The sequence below is a fragment of the Nerophis lumbriciformis genome, linkage group LG04, assembly GCF_033978685.3.
Source record: "Nerophis lumbriciformis linkage group LG04, RoL_Nlum_v2.1, whole genome shotgun sequence".
In the NCBI taxonomy this organism is placed as follows: Eukaryota; Metazoa; Chordata; class Actinopteri; order Syngnathiformes; family Syngnathidae; genus Nerophis; species Nerophis lumbriciformis.
The window spans coordinates 60,907,501-60,921,067 of record NC_084551.2 but is presented as its reverse complement, the minus strand read 5'-3'; the positions used below and the strand labels follow the sequence as shown (position 1 = coordinate 60,921,067).

At 35.5% G+C, this 13,567-nt stretch overlaps 2 protein-coding genes across 3 annotated transcripts in view; both read left to right on the top strand.

Annotated features, from left to right (window-relative positions):
• The window catches only part of akirin1 (akirin 1), a 43,438-nt gene extending 38,099 nt beyond the window's left edge, over positions 1-5,339 (top strand). The window contains exons 3-5 of the mRNA XM_061958704.2: positions 444-572; positions 649-720; positions 4,781-5,339. Of these exons, the coding sequence (XP_061814688.1) occupies positions 444-572; positions 649-720; positions 4,781-4,791 (212 nt within the window). The 3' untranslated portion in view covers positions 4,792-5,339. The remainder of the gene's footprint in view (positions 1-443; positions 573-648; positions 721-4,780) is intronic.
• Positions 5,340-7,544: 2,205 nt separating this feature from the next.
• Positions 7,545-13,567, top strand: part of rhbdl2 (rhomboid, veinlet-like 2 (Drosophila)) — a 25,798-nt gene continuing 19,775 nt past the window's right edge. Inside the window, exon 1 of one of the 2 annotated variants that reach the window (XM_061958732.2) lies at positions 7,545-7,679. The gene's annotated coding sequence lies outside the window, so the exon portion shown is untranslated. Of the gene's footprint in view, positions 8,046-13,567 lie in introns of both variants that reach the window. The other variant, XM_061958731.2, reaches the window with a different exon arrangement.

The window sequence follows — 13,567 nt, the reverse complement described above, 5'->3', positions numbered from 1 at the left end:
CTTTCCAGCCGGCGTCATCATAAAAGCTAACTCGAAGGGATGGATGAAGAAAAGATGAGCGAGTGGTTAAGGGAAGTTTAAGTTTACGCGAAGAGGCCGGGTGGCTTTTTTCACGCAGCTCTGTCCATGTTGATATACGTATGTTTGTGATTGCACATTTGCGTACATTTTGGGAGTGAACAGAGTTGTTAGAACGCTGGTTTTTAATATATTATTAAAGTTTGACTGACCTATCTGACTGTTTTTTTGACATTCCTTTAGCGCAGTTAGATGCGGCTTACAACACGGGGCGGCTTATAGGTGGACAAAGTTTTGAAATATGCCGTTCATTGAAGGCGCGGCTTTTAACCCAGGGCGCCTTATGGTGCGGAAAATACGGTAGTTGGGGCACTCTTATGAGAATAAATCTGATTGGTTGACGTCAACAAATGTTGTCTTCCCAGGTGCCTCGAGACGGGACCAGCCCTCGTTCACGCTCAAGCAGGTGAGCTACCTGTGCGAGCGCCTGCTCAAAGACCACGAGGAGAAGATCCGGGAGGAGTACGAACAGATCCTTAACACAAAACTGGCAGGTAATGGCCACCCAAACCTCCCTTTTGGTCCGGTCGTGTTTATGTCACACTAACACGTGTCCTCTTGTCTCTGCAGAGCAATATGAATCGTTTGTGAAATTCACACAAGATCAGATCATGCGAAGATACGGCGCTCGGCCCGCCAGCTGTAAGTAAACCGCCATTTTTGTCTTCTCCCTTTTAGGGATGATGTTTGATAAGAAATGATCGAGTTTGAGACCATTATCGAATCCTCTTATCAAACCGATTCCTTATCGATTCCAGATAGGTTGTTGTATATGGAAAAAAACACTATTTGGTTTAAGAAAAGCTCACTTTTATTTTATAAGAATACAATAAATAAATATTGACTGTTGTTACCCAAAGTATATTAAGTGGGATTTTTCAGAAAAACAAATATATACAGTAACACACAAACAACTTGTCTCTGTGATCACTATAGGTGTATAAATAATAATATAGTGTTAAATAAAATCAGTCCCTTGGGCACAACATTGAAAATAATACAGCTCTCCAAAAAGTGCACTTCTGCTGCTATTGGAACATACTAACTACCGGTACACACACTATGACACTAAGAACACCACAGTCATCAATCAACAATTCTTCCCCCCTTACATGAGAGCGAAACCTGGCAATAATTACATATTGCCTGTTCTGCCCTCACTATACGTGTTGAGGTTATACAGCTTGGCACACAGCTAACAAACAATCCAAAGCAGATTAATCCATTTAGGCTCTTTATTAGGGCCCGCATGGCCCATTGCATAAGGACTCCCACAGGGAGTCCTTATGCAATGGGACATAAGGACCTATTGAATTTGTAAGGTTTTATTCTTTATTCTTCCGCCGCCTCTTTGAGCACTAATTTGACCCACTTAACATGCTTCAAAACTCACCATATTTAACCCACACATCAGGACCTGCGAATATTGTCTTTTAATAAAAAAAACGAACCACAAAACTCAAAATTGCGCTCTAGCGCCCCCTAGGAAAAAAAAAAACTAGACTGCCTATATCTCCCACTAGGAAGATCGGAGAGACATGAAACAAAAACCTCTATGTAGGTCTGACTTAGACCTAGTTTTCATAATTGTATATCATCGGGCAGAAATCAACAGGAAGTTGGCAATTCCCCCTTCAAGACAAAAAAGTACTATAAACAGTTACTTTTGCCTCTTTGAGCTGTAATTTGACCCCCTTAACACGCTTCAAAACTCACCCAACTGAACGCACACATCAGGACTGGCAAAAATTGCGATCTAATAAAAAAAACCTAACCCAAAATTTCAAAATTCCGCTCTAGAGCAATTTTTGAATAAAACGGAGAAAAAACTGCTCCTCGGAAGAAAAAAATGACAAAACTGCCTGTAACTCCCACTGGGAAGGTCGGAGAGACATGAAACAAAAACCTCTATGTAGGTCTCACTTAGACCTACATTTCATAGATTGACAACCCCCAGCAAAAATCTACAGGAAGTTTGCTATTCCCCCTTCAACACAACATTTTTGTAAAAACCGGTCACCTTTCTTCAAACATTATCTCCTCTGAGCGTGTTTGTCGTTTCGGCTTCAAACTAACACAGGAGAGAGATTGAACCCTTCTGATTAAAAGCTATCGAAAGAGTTTTAATAACTGCTCCGGTTTTGATTTTATGACCCTTCAAAGAGCCGCTGCGCTGATGCTGCTGTTTTTTCTAGAAGGCTGCTTAAAAGCAGGACGCACCAACGTGCCCACACAATGCAGACACGGTAGATACACTAAACAAAAGTATTGGGACAATTCGGACTAAAAGTAGACAAAAGTATTGGGACACTTATGATGAAAACTGAGCACAAGTATTGGGACACTTAGGACTACCACTGGACACACGTATTGGGACACCTACACTGGACAAAAGTATTGGGACACTTAGGACTACACCTTGCCAAAATTATTGGGACACTTGGGACTAAAACTGGACAAAAGTATTGGGACACTTAGGACTAGCACCTGCCAAATACGCGGGCCCGACCAATGCTGCTTGCAGCTTTAATTGTTGTTGATCTTGCTTTGTCTTTTCCTATCTTTACTTTTGTCTTGCACTGGACTGTTATTTTTTGTTTTTTTAAACTGAAATACACACAATGACAAATGTATAAGCTATGTGATTCAATTAACATACTGAAATGTAATACACAATATGTAAATATTAGCTTCACACAAATATACAGTACTATCATCAAACAAATACTTCTGAGTGTTGAAACTATTTCGATGGTGGAAATATACGACTGGCAGCCATTTTAAGTCCTCAAAACATCCATTGAAACAGTGCACAAAAATAATTTTTCAATAAACATCTTAGTATCAAATTTAACCACTTTCCACCTTAATATTGAGTTACATAAACAAGTGAAACAGTTTACTTACAGACTTATCTTTTCCAAGGCTTGTAAGAGCTAACACAACTTGTCTACTTCTCAATTGTCTCATGAGCTGAACTGACGTCGCCAACCCGGAAGTGCCCAAACTAATGACGAGTAGTAGAGATGCGCGGTTTGCGGGCACAACCGCGGAGTCCGCGGATTATCCGCGGATCGGGCGGATGAAATTAAAAAAAATTAGATTTTTATCCGCGGGTCGGGTCAGGTCGGGCGGTTGAAATAAAAAAAATTTAGATTTTAAATAGATTCAGTCGTGACAGCGTGGCACGCGAATGTCTGTGCTGCATTGGATCAGTCTCCTTTCTTTAACAGGCAAAAAGCTTTATAACCTCACTAATGCCTTGCATCGTCTATATTAGATATATAACAACGGGCGGGTGCGGGCGGGTGCGGTTCTGATCAAATGTTACATCGGGTGGATGGCGGATGGTTGACGATTCGGAAATATATATACATAGTTAAATGTTGTTACCCACATACGAAAAACGAGCAGGCACCTGCTGCATATGCCACAACAGAAGAAAAAAAAAAAAAAGAGATGGACACTTTTACGGAGCGGAGAAGGGACGCCTCGCCGGGGTCCGGGACCGAGGCCCCTTCCCCCGAGAGGGCCCCACCGGGAGCCGTAGCTGAGGCGATCCGCGAGAAGGGCCCGACGCACGTCCAGGGTCACCACCGCACCGACACCCCGCCTCGTCCGCCTTCGCCGCGGCCGGCGTCACGCGCAGCAGGTAAGCAGCTTACCTGCCCGCCACCCCCGTGGCCGGGGGCTCGTAACAGGGGTCACTCCGCGCGCGACGCCCGCGCAGCTTACCTGCCCGCCACCCCTGTTGCCGGGGGCGCGTAACAGGGGTCACTCCGCGCGCAGTGCGCTCACGAAAGGGGTGGGGCTCACCCTGGTTGATATAGACAGCAGGACGGTGGCCATGGAAGTCGGAACCCGCTAAGGAGTGTGTAACAACCCACCTGCCGAATCAACTAGCCCTGAAAATGGATGGCGCTGGAGCGTCGGGCCCATACCCGGCCGTCGCCGGCAGCGAGACGCGCTTGGAGGTGCGCTCAGCGCGGCTCCCATATGATTGCGCACTGGTGTGCGTCTGGGTCGTGACAGCGTGGCACGCGAATGTCTGTGCTGCATTGGATCAGTCTCCTTTCTTTAACAGGCAAAAGCTTTATAACCTCACTAATGCCTTGCATCGTCTATATTAGATATATAACAACGGGCGGGTGCGGTTCTGATCAAATGTTACATCGGGTGGATGGCGGATGGTTGACGACTTTCTGATGCGGTTGCGGATGAAATAATTGCCTATCCGCGCATCTCTAACGAGTAGTATTTTCATATCGCCACAAGGTGTCAGTAAGAGTCTACAATCAAATGGGCATAACATTGCCGTCCCACAGGGCATTTCCTGTGGGAAGGGATTCGTTCTCAGGGATTCGAATAAAGCACCAACTCTTTCTCTTTACTATAGTGGCCTCGATAACGGGAAACGGTTCTCAAAAAGGGATTCGAGTCCATGGAATCGGTTCTTTTCTTATCGAACAACCGGGAGAACCGGTTTCAAACATCATCCCTACTCCCTTTAAGTGTGATTGAAGGCCTCAATGGAGTGTGAATGTTGTCTATCTGTTGGCCCTGCGATGAGGTGGACACTTGTCCAGGGTCTACCCCGCCTTCCACTTGAATGCAGCTGAGATAGGCTCCAGCGACCCCAAAAAGGGACAAGCGGTAGAAAATGGAGGGATGCTAACTTTTCTTTCTTTCTTTTTCTTGTTAGACGTCTCCTGAACTCGACGAGATTCCACTGGCTTCCTCTCTCTTTCTGTCACAAGCTGGCTGACCTTATACGGCCCTTCTACCACTTCTTGTTTTTACCAGCACACACACACACACACACACACACACACACACACACACACACACAGTGCCATGGTTTATCTGCTTTGTATCCAAAACTATTGCTGCTGGCCAAAACCTTTCAAAGAAATGTTGAGAGACGATCTCGTTATGTTATGAAGCCCCGCCCCCTCCCCCTTCCAGAACTCCCTTGATATTTTTCTTTGTTTTTTTTTGTTTTTTTGTTTTTTTCTTATTTTCCTCTGCAAATCCCTTCTTCCCCTCTGGCCCCGGCACTGTAGAATAAAACGCTTCTTCCTGGCTCATGTGATGATTCTGTATAACCCTTTTTGAGCAGCTGTGATGAAACGCTCCTCAACTCTCGTCCAGCCCGCCCCGGCTCACGACTTCTAACCTGACCATGTTTTATTTTTTTCTTTTCTTTTCTTTTTCCCGCTCCCTTTTGATGAAAAAAATAAAAGTCCTGTGATTTAAAAAAATATATATATATAGGAATAGGAATTTTCTCTTTTTTTATATATATATATATATATATATATATATGTACCGTACATACAGTAAACAAAGTTGCATTTTTGCCCCATTCCTGTGAGAATCCTGCGAGTGACTGGAGCGTTAACGACGGGGACTATCCAGGACCAGCTGCAGTGTCCTCAACAACCACCAGGCGGCCTCTGTGAGCAGATAATACTGTATAATGTCTTTACACACGCTTTAATGTGTTTTATTACAGGAAAAATGTGATGCAATAAGCCTTAATTCAGGATTTTATCACTTTTTTTGTTTTTTAGAAGCATATTTTTACACTATTTAGACCTTGGGTTGGGTTTGATGGGGTTATTTTGGAACAGCTCCAGTTTTAACCCACGTTATCGCATCCTTTGTTACTCATTTTCGAGGGCGGTATAGCTCCGTTGGTAGAGTGGCTGTGCCAGCAATTTGAGGGTTTCAGGTTCGATTCCCACTTCTGCCATCCTAGTCACTACTGTTGTGTCCTCGGGCAAGACACTTTACCCACCTGCTCCCAGTGCCACCCACACAAGTTTAAAACCTCTTAGGGCCCAAGCTGTTTGTTTACATGCTTTTTTTTATTTCTCTTTGCTATTTGGGCTTATTGGACCCTAATTAGAATAAAAACTGAGAATCACCTTTTCATATGATGTACTTAGTCCATAAGTACACAAACGTGTACTTCATGTTTAGTGACATGCTAATTCTTATTGTTACACTTTTTTTTTTTCCAAATTCCATTGTATGTTTTACTCTTCTGACACCACCAGATGGCAGTATAAGTGTCCACATAAGCGGCCATAAGACCCCAATTCAGTAATGTACACAATTTTGGAAATAAGAGCTAAAAAAAAAGGTGCTGTCCACGCATGTGGCCACTAAGCCTTTAGAGGTTTTTAGCTCCCAGTGCCACCCACACTAGTTTAAAACCTCTTAAGACCCAAGCTGTTTGTTTACATGCTTTTTTTATTTCTCTTTGCTATTTGGGCTTATTGGACCCTAATTAGAATAAAAACTGAGAATCACCTTTTCATATGATGTACTTAGTCCATAAGTACACAAACGTGTACTTCATGTTTAGTGACATGCTGATTCTTATTTTTACACTTTTTTTTTTTTTCAAAATTCCATTGTATGTTATACTCTTCTGACACCACCAGATGGCAGTATAAGTGTCCACATAAGCGGCCATAAGACCCCAATTCAGTAGTGTACACAATTTTGGAAATAAGAGCTAAAAAAAGGTGCTGTCCACGCATGTGGCCGCTAAGCCTTTAGAGGTCTTAAAAATGTAACTTGGATATTGGTTTTTCCCAATGTAATAATAATAATAATAATAACTGGGATTTATATAGCGCTTTTCTAAGTACCCAAAGTCGCTTTACATGTAGAACCCATCATTCGTTCACACCTGGTGGTGGTAAGCTACTTTCATAGCCACAGCTGCCCTGGGGTAGACTGACGGAATCGTATAGCAATGTAAATGTAAAGCACTTTGAGTCACTAGAGAAAAGTGCTATATAAATATAATTCACTTCACATAAGGTCCAATAGGATCATTACAATGGGTGCACATTCAATTCACATCGATTCTAAATCGATGTAAAAAAATAAAATTAAACATTTGTAGGCCATCTCCCTGCAACCAGAAGGAGCTTTTCTAACCTGAAACCTGTTTTGAATTAGTTTTATTTATTTTAAAAAAATACAAGTAATATTTAAAAATATATATATTTTCTACACCAAATGACACATTGCGAAAATCGTTTTGAATGGAGAATCAATTCTGAATCGAATTGTCACCCCCAAAATCGAATTTAAGTGCCCAAAAATTCATGACATACAGAATAATCTTAAAAATAATTAAATGCAATTTTATAAACTATATTTTTTTTAATAAAATTACTTTTGTTTTTAATTAAATTGTTTGCACTGGTTGCCAACATACAGTCATGACAAAATATTAGCATACCTAACCAAAATATACATTAATGAAGTGTGTTTATATTAACTTAAAAGAAAATGTAACTATATTAATTTATACAAATGTGTCAACGAGCAATATAAATGCTGGTAAATCTGGTCTTCAGTGCCCCCGTGTGGTCTGTGGGCGCAACAACATGGTCCTGTACTATTTAATGTGGCGTGAAGTGACGTCATCCATACTGTGACCTGAGGATGTTTGCTGTCTGGCTAATGTTTCATCCGGGCGGAGACGGCGAGGAAAACAAGCCTACCTCAGTGCTTCTGTGGCGGTGACGTCACTGCTCCCAGGTGTGGCCCAGGGTGCTAAGAGAGACAGGTTACAGGTAAATCCTCTTCGGTTGTTTCGGGCATTAAAAAGAAATAAGACAAATGTTTTTAGGACGGTCCGGAAGTCGCTTGATTTGTTATTTTAGTGGCCGGAAGGAAGTTTGCTGCATGGTAACAAAAGAGCTCCTCGCGGGACTATAATTATCTTCAAAAGTCGTCCAACTGGGAGGTTAAGTCAGTAAACAACAGAGCCGATTGCCTTGCGGTGCCATGGAGGTTCTGTGCTGAACGACACGGCCTGGAAGAAGCTTCTTTAAAAGCACAATTTGGTAGTTTGTGATCAATCGATTGTCAATCATTAGAGGTGTCGGATCGATTCATGCTTACAAGCTAGGCGGGAAGACTTCCGGTTGAAGGCAAAGGTAAGTTGAGCTAACTTCATTGTTGTTGAAAACTTGTATTTTTTTAAATGTTCCTTTTTTATCCGAATTACATGAGTTACTTTATTTATTTGTTTTGTTACAAAGTGTTCAGAAACGGTTGTGGTTTGTAGCAAACATTGTAAACAAGACGTTAGCTTTTGTGTTTTACATCAAGATGTTTTTACATTTTCTAAAATGTCTTCATTTTATCCTTTTTTAAATCTGAAGTTATTTGGTAAAAAAATGTAAACAAGAAGTTCGCTTTTGTGTTTTACACCATATTTTCTTTAGATGTATAAAAAGCTTGTTGACGTTTTTACTTTTTCTAAAATGTATTAATTGTATCCTTTTTTTTTTTAATCCGAAGATTTTTGGTAAAAAAAAATGTGGAGATTTTTTTTATATTTCACAGAAACATTGTAAACAAGAAGTTAGCTTTTGTGTTTTACATCATGTTTTCTTTAAATATATATATATATATATATATATATATATATATATATATATATATATATTAAAAAAAAGCTTGTTGACGTTTTTACTTTTTCTAAAATTTAGCAATTTTATCCTTTTTTTTTTTAAATCCGAAGTTTTTTTGTAAAAAAAAAAAGTGGAGATTTTTTTAGATTTTACAGAAAACGTCGTAAACAAGAAGTTAGATGCTTTCTTAAGATTCGTAAAAAGCTTGTTGACATTTTTACATTTTCTAAAATTGCTTGATTTTATCAATTTTCATCCTTTTTTAAATCCTAAGTTTTTTGATAAAAAGTGTGGAGATTTTTTTTTTAGATTCCACAGAAAATATTGTAAATAAGAAGTTAGCGATTGTGTGTCACACCATGCTTTCCTAAGATGTATCAAAGGCTTGTTGACGTTTTTACATTTTCTAAAATTTATTGACTTTAACCTTTTTTAAATCCGAAGTTTTTTGGTAAAAAAATTTGGAGATTGTTTTAGATTTCACAGAAAACATTGTAAACAAGAAGTTAGCTTTTGTGTTTTACATCATGTTTCCTTTAGATGTAAAAAAAAAAAAAAAAAAGCTTGACGTTTTTACTTTTTCTAAAATTTATCAATTTTATCCTTTTTTTTTTAAATCCGAAGTTTTTTGGTAAAAACAAAATGTGGAGATTTTTTTAGATTTTACAGAAAACATCGTAAACAAGAAGTTAGCTTTCGTGTTTTACATCATGCTTTCTTAAGATTCGTAAAAAGCTTGTTGACGTTTTTACATTTTCTAAAATTGCTTGATTTCATCAATTTTCATCCTTTTTTAAATCCTAAGTTTTTTGATAAAAAGTGTGGAGATTTTTTTTTTAGATTCCACAGAAAATATTGTAAATAAGAAGTTAGCGATTGTGTTTCACACCATGCTTTCCTAAGATGTATCAACGGCTTGTTGACGTTTTCACATTTTCTAAAATTTATTGACTTTAACCTTTTTTAAATCCGAAGTTTTTTGGTAAAAAATGTGGAGATTTTTTTTAGATTTCACAGAAAACATTGTAAACGAGAAGTTAGCTTTTGTGTTTTACACCATGCTTTTTTGAGATGTATAAAAAAGCTTGTTGTTTTTACATTTTCTAAAATGTATTGATTTCATCCTTTTTTAAATTCAAAGTTTTCTGGTAAAAAAAAATGTGGAGATTTTTTTTTTAGATTTCACAGAAAATATTGTAAACAAGAAGTTAGCTTTTGTGTTTCACACCATGCTTTCTTAAGATGTATAAAAAGCTTGTTGACGTTTTTGCATTTTCTAAAATTTATTGATTTTATTCTTTTTTAAATCCAAAGTTTTCTGGTAAAATGTGGAGATTATTTTAGATTTCTCAGAAAACATTGTAAACACAAAGTTAGCTTTCGTGTTTCACACCATGCTTAAGATGTATAAAAAGTGTGTTGATATTTTTACATTTTCTAAAATTTATTGATTTCATCCTTTTTTAAATCCGAAGTTTTTTGGTAAATAATTGAGATTTTTATTTTTCACAAAAAACATTGTAAACAAGAAGTTAGCTTTTGTGTTTTACACCATGCTTTCCTAATCTGTCTAAAAAAATTGTTGTTTTTACATTTTCTAAAATTGATTGATTTTATCATTTTTTAAATCCGGAGTTTTTTGGTAAAAAATGTGGAGATTTTTTTAGATTTTACAGAAAACATCGTAAACAAGAAGTTAGCTTTTGTGTTTTACACCATGCTTTCTTAAGATTTGTAAAAAGCTTGTTGACGTTTTTACATTTTCTAAAATTGCTTGATTTCATCAATTTTCATCCTTTTTGAAATCCTAAGTTTTTTGATAAAAAGTGTGGAGATATTTTTTTTAGATTCCACAGAAAATATTGTAAATAAGAAGTTAGCGATTGTGTGTCACACCATGCTTTCCTAAGATGTATCAAAGGCTTGTTGACGTTTTTACATTTTCTAAAATTTATTGACTTTAACCTTTTTTAAATCCGAAGTTTTTTGGTAAAAAAATTTGGAGATTGTTTTAGATTTCACAGAAAACATTGTAAACAAGAAGTTAGCTTTTGTGTTTTACATCATGTTTCCTTTAGATGTAAAAAAAAAAAAAAAAAAGCTTGACGTTTTTACTTTTTCTAAAATTTATCAATTTTATCCTTTTTTTTTTAAATCCGAAGTTTTTTGGTAAAAACAAAATGTGGAGATTTTTTTAGATTTTACAGAAAACATCGTAAACAAGAAGTTAGCTTTCGTGTTTTACATCATGCTTTCTTAAGATTCGTAAAAAGCTTGTTGACGTTTTTACATTTTCTAAAATTGCTTGATTTCATCAATTTTCATCCTTTTTTAAATCCTAAGTTTTTTGATAAAAAGTGTGGAGATTTTTTTTTTAGATTCCACAGAAAATATTGTAAATAAGAAGTTAGCGATTGTGTTTCACACCATGCTTTCCTAAGATGTATCAACGGCTTGTTGACGTTTTCACATTTTCTAAAATTTATTGACTTTAACCTTTTTTAAATCCGAAGTTTTTTGGTAAAAAATGTGGAGATTTTTTTTAGATTTCACAGAAAACATTGTAAACGAGAAGTTAGCTTTTGTGTTTTACACCATGCTTTTTTGAGATGTATAAAAAAGCTTGTTGTTTTTACATTTTCTAAAATGTATTGATTTCATCCTTTTTTAAATTCAAAGTTTTCTGGTAAAAAAAAAATGTGGAGATTTTTTTTTTAGATTTCACAGAAAATATTGTAAACAAGAAGTTAGCTTTTGTGTTTCACACCATGCTTTCTTAAGATGTATAAAAAGCTTGTTGACGTTTTTGCATTTTCTAAAATTTATTGATTTTATTCTTTTTTAAATCCAAAGTTTTCTGGTAAAATGTGGAGATTATTTTAGATTTCTCAGAAAACATTGTAAACACAAAGTTAGCTTTCGTGTTTCACACCATGCTTAAGATGTATAAAAAGTGTGTTGATATTTTTACATTTTCTAAAATTTATTGATTTCATCCTTTTTTAAATCCGAAGTTTTTTGGTAAATAATTGAGATTTTTATTTTTCACAAAAAACATTGTAAACAAGAAGTTAGCTTTTGTGTTTTACACCATGCTTTCCTAATCTGTCTAAAAAAATTGTTGTTTTTACATTTTCTAAAATTGATTGATTTTATCATTTTTTAAATCCGGAGTTTTTTGGTAAAAAATGTGGAGATTTTTTTAGATTTTACAGAAAACATCGTAAACAAGAAGTTAGCTTTTGTGTTTTACACCATGCTTTCTTAAGATTTGTAAAAAGCTTGTTGACGTTTTTACATTTTCTAAAATTGCTTGATTTCATCAATTTTCATCCTTTTTGAAATCCTAAGTTTTTTGATAAAAAGTGTGGAGATATTTTTTTTAGATTCCACAGAAAATATTGTAAATAAGAAGTTAGCGATTGTGTGTCACACCATGCTTTCCTAAGATGTATCAAAGGCTTGTTGACGTTTTTACATTTTCTAAAATTTATTGTCTTTAACCTTTTTTAAATCCGAAGTTTTTTGGTAAAAAATGTGGAGATTTTGTTAGATTTCACAGAAAACATTGTTAACAAGAAGTTAGCGATTGTGTGTCACACCATGCTTTCTTAAGGTGTATAAAACGCTTGTTTTTACATTTTCTAAAATGTATTGATTTGATCCTTTTTCAAGTTTTTTGGTAAAAAAAAATGTGAAAACACAAAACATTGTAAACAAGAAGTTAGCTTTTGTGTTTTATATCATGCTTTTTTAAGATGTATAAAAAGCTTGTTGCCGTTTTTACATTTTCTAAAATGTATTGATTTTATCCATTTTCATCCTTTTTTAAATCCAAAGTTTTCTGGTAAAAAAAATGTGGAGATTTTTTTTTTTAGATTTCACAGAAAATATTGTAAACAAGAAGTTAGCTTTTGTGTTTTACATCATGCTTTCTTAAGATGTATAAAAAGCTTGTTGACGTTTTTACATTTTCTAAAATGTATTGATTTTATTCTTTTTTAAATCCGAAGTTTTCTGGTAAAAGGTGGAGATTTATTTAGATTTCTCAGAAAACATTGTAAACACGAAGTTAGCTTTCGTGTTTCACACCATGCTTAAGATATATAAAAAGCGTGTTGATATTTTTACATTTTCTAAAATTTATTGATTTCATCCTTTTTTAAATCCGAAGTTTTTTGGTAAAAAATTGAGATTTTTATTTTTTCACAGAAACATTGTAAACAAGAAGTTAGCTTTTGTGTTTTACACCATGCTTTCTTAAGCTGTCTAAAAAGCTTGTTGTTTTTACATTTTCTAAAAAATTTTGATTTTATCCTTTTTTAAATCGAGAGTTTTTTGGTAAAAAATGTGGAGATTTTTTTATATTTCACAGAAAACATTGTAAACAAGAAGTTAGCTTTTGTGTTTTACACCATGTTTTCTTTAGACGTATAAAAAGCTTGTTGACATTTTTACTTTTTCTAAAATGTATTAATTGTATCCTTTTTTTTAAATCCGAAGATTTTTGGTAAAAAATGTGGAGATTTTTTTAGATTTCACAGAAAACATTGTAAACAAGAAGTTAGCTTTAGTGTTTTACATCATGTTTTCTTTAGATGTTTAAAAAAAAAAAAGCTTGTTGATGTTTTTACGTTTTCTAAAATGTATCAATTTTATCCTTTTTTTTTTTTAAATCCAAAGTTTTTTGGTAATAAAAATGTGGAGATTTTTTTAGATTTTACAAAAAACATTGTAAACAATAAGTTAGCTTTCGTGTTTCACACCATGCTTTCTTAAGATGTATAAAAAGCTTGTTGACGTTTTTACATTTTCTAAAATGGCTTGATTTTATCATTTTTCATCCTTTTTTAAATCTTAAGTTTTTTGATAAAAAATGTGGAGATTTTTTTTTAGATTCCACAGAAAATATTGTAAATAAGAAGTTAGCGATTGTGTGTCACACCATGCTTTCCTAAGATGTATCAAAGGCTTGTTGACGTTTTTACATTTTCTAAAATGTATTGATTTTATCCTTTTTTAAATCCGAAGTTTTCTGGTAA